General features: G+C 55.6%; 1 protein-coding gene across 1 annotated transcript; it reads right to left on the bottom strand.

The window, feature by feature from the left end:
- Nucleotides 1-257: 257 nt before the first annotated feature.
- ECHS1 (enoyl-CoA hydratase, short chain 1) lies at nt 258-7,255 on the bottom strand. The gene is made up of 8 exons (XM_036929638.2): nt 7,108-7,255; nt 5,845-6,042; nt 5,188-5,315; nt 4,289-4,388; nt 2,965-3,069; nt 2,383-2,502; nt 1,039-1,106; nt 258-419 (listed from the first exon to the last, which is right to left on the bottom strand). Exons 1-8 carry the CDS (start codon nt 7,193-7,195, stop codon nt 354-356), a joined length of 873 nt encoding a protein of 290 aa, XP_036785533.2. The 5' UTR covers nt 7,196-7,255; the 3' UTR covers nt 258-353.
- Nucleotides 7,256-7,269: the final 14 nt, after the last annotated feature.

Genomic DNA, 7,269 nt, shown 5'->3' on the forward strand with positions numbered 1-7,269 from the left:
TGAGTCCATCTGAGCATAATATGCTGTACAGTGACGATGTTTGGCATCAAAATACCTCTCAGTTTCTGCAGTCAAGTAAAAACTTAAAACACGCTGAAGGCTCATGAGCAGAATTTGTGATTAAGAATATGCTTGGTCAGAAAACGAACTCACTCCAGACACCGGTTCTTGTAACTGCAGCTGCTGGTGCAGATGGCCTGCCAGCCACAAGCACACGAGCGGCACACAGCCTAGAGCAGTCGGAGAGAAACTGCGTGTCCCTTAAACTGCCCTCTGAGCAAGGGTTTATTTGCTTTGAAAACTGAGAGACTGTATTTTCTCCTTAGAGGTTTTAAGGCACAGGCAGCCATTTCTTATTGGTCTTTGAAGTTGGCCTTTCTCTTCTCCACAAATGCAGTCATTCCTTCCTTCCGGTCTTCCTGGTGGGAGAGGAAAAAAACAGAAATGGACGTTCACATTAAAATTCATCTCTTTTACTATCAGAAAGTCTTACCTAGGCATTTTATAAAAGAAAGACTAGAAGTGGCTTTGGCTCTTGAGGAAGTGAAGATGAACGTGAGCTTGTGCATGCACACACACAAAGGAAGCGTGCAAAGGTAAAGTCTAGGTTTTTGAATCCTGCTTCATGATAATAAAAGAGATGAATTTTAATGACTATTAGCAGGAGGATTTCCTTTAAGTTACAGGCAGAAATCCTGGAAAAGCTTCAGATTACAGCATTCTAGTACACCGGAACTCTATTCCAAGTAATTGGAATGATTAAGAAAAGTATTGCATTTTAAACATAGGGACTTACTGTTTTAAGCTTGCTTTTGGGATGGGAAATAACCCTGTAACAGCTTCTATATTTTGAACTTCCATACACTGTACTTATTTGCAAAAACCAATGCTCACTGAGAACACGTGATCCAGCTACAGGGGAAGCTGTTCTGACGGAAGGGAAATGGTATCAACTAATGGTAAAATTTACAACGAAACACTTAGCAACTTCTATGGCTGGACCACGTGAGATTCTCAATTTGAAGGCTGTTTACTCACAGTAGCAAAAGTTGAGTAGAAGAGTTTCTTTTCCAGCTTATTTCCCTCTGTTAACGTCATTTCAAAAGCTGAAAAAGAAAACCCAGAAGTTATGAGCTCAAGGCGGTTGTGGGGACACAGGCCTGCACTCTGACTTCACCGTGCCTTAAAGCACAGCCTGGGACATCCCTTCCCACCGCAGCCCCGGCTGAGCGGCAGGAGAGCCTGCTGCTCCTGGGACCCCGAGCTGTGCAGTGCCCCCAGGACGGGAACGGCACGAGGAGCTGGGTGAAAGCGGGTGGCAGCACTGTCGCTTCATGACGGGATTCGAGGTAGGCTGTGAGATTGTATAAAGAATATAAAAAGTGAAAATTAAGGTTGAAAACCAGAAAAGTGAACACGGTGCCAGAAGTGTGTGGGCGGAAGACACGCCCGGCTCCAGTCCTGCCCTTCCAGGTATGCTGCTCTGGGGAAGCACCTCCCTTGGCCCGAGCTCCGCAGGGATGTGAGGCGGAGTGGTGGGGGTGGTGACAGGTGCCTCGGGCCGTAGCCTCACCGGCGCCCCACTGTGTCGGCAGAGTTCGCCCCTTAAAAGCACGCTGCCTGCTCGTCCCTGTGCTTGTGCTTCCCAGGTATCAGCTCACTCAACTAGGGCTGCCAGCCACCCAGGGGCATGGCTGCTTTCCTGGAGATGGATACAGACTTGGAGAGGCCAAGGGGCCAGCCTGAGGGGACACACATCTGTCCAGGCTCACAGTCTTCTGAACAGGGAACACTGAGCACAGGACAGCATTACTTCAATGCTGAATACAAATTGTTACATTGACCCAAGCAATTCCGAGGAGGGCGAGCTCCGCTTCGCTGGCAGAGAACGGACAGTCGAGTGACTGTCGTGAGCTCTGACCCAGTCCACAGTGCTCAGTGCGGCCTCCAGGCTGCAGGCCGCTGACTATGTGCACAGCTCCCTGACGGAGGCACAGAGGGGCCCACCAACGTGGAGCTCCAGCCCAGGTTCCAGGAGGCGAACCGAGGTTCTCGGAAGCCAGACTTGTTTTACCCCAGGGACTGAAATGCCCTCCTGGCCTCTTCCCTGCCACCAGTGCTTGTCCCCATCTGTCCCTGAGGCTAGCCCCCTCCTCAGGTCCTGGTACCAAGGGGAGCTCAGAACATTTCGACTGACGTTTGTGAGCGAGCAACTAGAAACAGAACTCTTCAAAGAGCAGAAATCAGAATACTGAGCCTTAACGATTTTTGTCCATGATGGGTTGAGGTGCTTAATTCAGAGCCAAAAAGCTTTCAGCCTCACAGCTATTCCCACACAGGGCTGGCGGCCCTTTCTGCCTCTCCTCCCAGCAGAACCCCTACCTGCATTCACCGACTCCTTGGCCATCACTGCTACGATCTTAGAATTGCGGGCAATTTTTTCTGCACAATGGATGGCTTCTTCAACCAGTGTCTCCACTGGGAAAATTTTGCTTATGAGACCTAAAACACAAAAAGATGAACATCGTAGGAATAGACCTGGTTACGTTTCTCTGAGTCACACGGATCTTTGAGAGCAGAGGTCTTTAGGTGCTAAGAGGGCTGCAGCGACGCAGGAAAGGTTCACACTGTTCCTCAGTGGTGTTGGAGATGCGAGAATGGGGAAGAAAAGCAGGTCACCAAGCGAGGGGAGGGGGCATGCTGGGGAGGGTCTCCGAGGGCCCCACTGCCTATGCTGGGCTTGGGGAGACGGGATGGTTGCGTCACTCTCCAACCTGTATGTAGGTTTCAGTTGCTCTTTGTATGGAAACTGTTTCCAATTAAAAAAAAAAGGGCAATCAGCGTCCTGGGTTCTCAAGACACCCAAAAGCACTGTGCCCTCAGCCTATGGTGCACATGGATGCAGCCCTCCCCTCTCTACTAGGCACCCATGAGGGTGGCTCCACGGGGTGCCCCGGCACCTACCTGCTTGCTTGGCGTCCTGGGCCGAGATCCGGTCACCAGTGAGGACCATCTCCATGGCCAGCGACTTTCCCACGGCGCGGGTCAGCCTCTGGGTGCCCCCCGCCCCTGCAGGCAGAAGGTTGTCGTCATAGGTGGCTTTGCGGCTGGCGCAAGCCAAGATGCCCCAGACATGCTGCTGCCAAGTTCCCAGGAGTGGTGATGGCCCCTCGGGTGGGTGGCAGAACTGAGGCGGCCAGCAGGTGGGGAAGCCAAAGACCCCTTTCCACATGCAGGCCCCCACACCTGGTGCCCTGGGTCCCAACACAGAGGAGTCAGACTTGGGACAGGAGCTCCAGGGTTACAGCTCAGGGCTCAGACCCTGATCTGGGCCAAGCCAGAGGGTGGCTAGGGTGGCCTGCTCCCCTCCGCACACCCCCCAGCTACTCTGATGTCCTTACCTCCAGGCTCTTGGGTGCCTGGCCCCCATGGACACGGCCTCCAAGCCCACCACCCTCCCACTCACTCAACACCTGCCACCTGGGAAGAGCAGTCCGCCTGGCTGTCCCACAGCGCCCTGGGGGACACCCACAATCTAGTAGCCTCAGAGGAGCAGAGACCTCAGGCATGCGGACGGGAGACTGGTGGTCAGTAGGGATCGTAAAGGGCTTCCCTCGTCCTCAGCTGACCCAAGGCACCCTCTCCTGACTGCACAGCTGCCCCCCTGCCCACCCAATGGCCGTGGGATGCCCTGGGCTCCTGGCTCCACAGGCAGGGGAGACCCTGTGGGGACATAAGCCTGGTGCCCTCATGAGGTGAGGCCCAGAGGCAGGTGTCACTGCTGGTGCTTTGCTCCTGTCACCCTCCCTGTGGGGGTCTGACTCCCTGCTCTGCTGACCCTGGGTGGGGCCATGGGTCTTGCTCTGGCCACTGCAGATGTGATGTGTCACATCTGGGCACAAGCGCTCAGCAATAGTCCATGATCACCTTGTTTTCTTTTCTGAGCTTCTGACTTACAAAGATCTCCCACAGATATGGCTCATGACCGAGGATCACTGTGGGCATCAGCCACCACGTGGCCAGCCTTTCCTAATAGCACCTGACACAGGAGCCGGCCGCCATCAAAGAGCCAGCTCAGCTCTAAGGCTCCCAGGGCCCCTCTGAGCTGCTGTGTCCAGGGCTTAGGTCAGGACAGGCAGCAGTGCGCACACACAGGGGGCCTTGAGCCCCTCATCAGGTGCAAGCCCCATGCTTTTGTCAGTTAGTGGAAAAGGCCCCGAGTCCCCAGGACGTGGCAGATTTTGAGGAATTACCTGAAGAGACTGTGCTACAAGTGTCGCCACTTTACCTGGGATGGTTCCTAGTAGAACCTCCGGCTGTGCAAACTGGGCTTTCTCTCCAGCATAAATGATGTCACACATCATGGCAAGTTCACAGCCACCACCAAGCTGCAAACATGAGGTGTAAGCAGAGGACCTGGTCAGAAACTCACTCTATTTGCTTACATTCCCCATTAAAATGGGACACAGGGTGTAGCAAGGATTAATATGAAGGCTTGAAGTTAGTTAAGCACTTCCGTTAATTGCTGAGTGGCTGGTGCCGGTAAACTTTCTGTAAAGTCCACCCAGCAACACTCTTGGCTTCGTGTTGGCCACAGTCCCTGTGCTGGCCACCCCACTCTGCTGTAGGGGCTCAAGGCAGCCAGAGAGCATGTGAACTGACAGGCATGGCTGTGTTCTAATAAACTTGACTCCCTGATCCTAGTTCACCCCAAAGGAGCTTTATTACATCACCATGAACTGAAATGCCCCGGGGCTTTTCTACCAGAGATGGCTGACCAACCCCAGCCCCTCTGAGCCCTCCCTGTGAATACAGGAGACCCTGATATGCCAGAAGGCAGCTTTCAGCGGCAGTGAGAGAGGTTGTTTTTAGGTGCAGCCCAGGATGGAAAGTCACTAAAACTGCACAGAAATGCCAACATGAGCTCTTAACCTAGCAGAGAGGGAAGGACATTCTGGGGAATCACAGGGGCCACGGTGAGGACTGGGTGGGCTTTCCTGACACAGGAACCCACAAGCCCATAACTGAACACCAACGGAAGAAATACCTCTCCACAGCTCTTGAGACCTCAGCATCCCTGGGAGCGAGGCTCAGGCCTTTTCAAAATAAAAATCGGGTGCACAGCTCCCACAAGCATTCTGAGAGGGGACACATGGGCTGGGTGGGGGCATGTGGGCTGTCACTCACCGCCAAGCCGTTGACAGCAGCGATGACTGGCTTCCTGATCTGAGCAAGTCGGTCCCAGTGACTCAAGAATTTGCTAGAATAACAGTCCTGTAACGTTTGGTTCTGCATTTCCTTGATGTCGGCTCCAGCTGGGGTGAAAATGAGGTCCTGGTGACCAGATAGCTGAGGCCTTACTACACTGTACCCCCAAACCAACAGGTAGCTGCCGAGTGCCCACCGTGAAGGCACTGGGAGCTGCAAGAACACCCATGAGGGTTGTGCTCTCATGGGCCTGTGAGGTGATGGTCATGTGGACACGGCTGGGCAGCAGGACAGTGGCAATGTGCTGTGACCTGTGTTGACAGACGTGGTACAGAGGGACCACGGGACAGGAAACAGCCTTGTGGTGGACTCAAAAGAAGGCTGGGCTTATGCATTAGTCACTTAAGCCCTCAACACATGGCACCTGACTGGAGAGGGCCCGAAAAACCGCTCTGACAAACTTATTTTGCTGGTGGAGCAGCCTTGACTGTCAAGACGTATGGAGCAGCTCATTCCCGCTTCACATTTAAAGAAACCCCAAGTCTGACACTGTCCCAGCAACGCCACAGGCCACGGTGTGATCGCAGAGAGCACCCCTCACACACCTGGGGGCCTGCCACCATGCTGCCCACGCACCTGCAAACGCCTTCTCCCCGCCCGTGAGCACAATGGCCCCCACGGCCGGGTCCGCCTCGAACGCCTCTAGCGCCTGGTTGAGCTCTGTGATGAGGCCGCTGCAGAGCGCATTGAGCGCTTTGGGGCGGTTCAGCCGGATCAGCCCCACGTTGCTGCTCTTCCCCTTCTTCTCTGCGATGATGTACTCAAAGTCAGCACCTGGGCAAGAAGGGCGACAGGGACGGCCTTCCACTCACGCAGGCACCCACCTGGGGGGGCTTACCCTGCCGGTGGATGGAGTGGCCCCAACAGGACACTGCCCTGTCCTTGGTGGCTGCAGTGCACTGCTCTCAGCTGCAGGGCGACCTCTGTACCACTCTGGCTTACACAGGTGTTCAAACAATTCCTTAAGTTAACAAAAATCCAGTGATGAACTTTCTCCTCCAGAGCCTTAGTCCGTGCCGCCCACAGAGGGCACTAGAGTCAGCCTGCAATTCTGCAGAAATAATGGGTGCGGAAGTCTGTTCTCTCAACAAATGCCAACTAGGTGGGGGAAATCAAAGGTGACTGCACAACCCAGAGGGGGTCAGTAATGACCTGGAGGAGGAGGGTTAACCTGGGAAGACAAAGGTGTGTGTCTGCACGTACCTGTCCCATGAGCTTGCTGGGGAGTCACTGAAATAACACACGTAGGTTAGCAGCAGCGTGCCTGTCACACACTAGGCCAGGAAATGACTGCTGATTCCAGGGCAGGACCCAGAAGCGGACAAACAGAACTTGGGGTAAACTCACACGGCCTGGCATCTGAATACTTAACGAGGTGAACCAGGGAAGGAAGACGACGCGATCTTCCCCAGCTCAGAGTTCCTCCGCTTCCTGCAGGTGAGGGAGGGGCGCCGGCTGGGGGGGCAGCACAGTCTGCAGGGCAGCTCGGGACGAGGCCGTGAACGTGGGCGGGCCTGGTGAGGAGGCACCGCGGGACAAAACACTGCGGAGGCCCTAACCGCACTTTCTCTTAAAAAGTCACGTAAACCCGGCGCTCCTTCACCACCAACCAACGCCGACATGGCCAGAGGACTTAGCGCTCAGTCCCGAGTCCCTGTAACTGCGGAAGCGCCGGCGACCCCAGGCCCGGGGAGCTCGGGCAGCCGGCGCCGGGAGGCGTGCCAACTGGACCGGCGCCCTGCAGGGGTGAGGTCAGTCCCGGGGTCCCGGGTGTGGCGGGGGTCAGGCCTGGCGATCAGGTCCTGGGGTCCGGCCCACGCCCCTCGGTGCCGCACTCACCCGAGGCGAAGGAGCGCCGCGCAGGGCAGCCGGGCCAGGGGCGCAGCGGGCCTCGGAGGAACGGCAGCAGGGAGCGCAGAGCAGCCATGGCGTTCAGGGGACGACTAGCTCCGCCCTCTGCGGAGCCGCCCCCGGCCGCGCCATTCAGGGCGCGCCCCGCCC

Source organism: Manis pentadactyla, chromosome 8, assembly GCF_030020395.1.
Source record: "Manis pentadactyla isolate mManPen7 chromosome 8, mManPen7.hap1, whole genome shotgun sequence".
NCBI classification, from domain to species: domain Eukaryota; kingdom Metazoa; phylum Chordata; class Mammalia; order Pholidota; family Manidae; genus Manis; species Manis pentadactyla.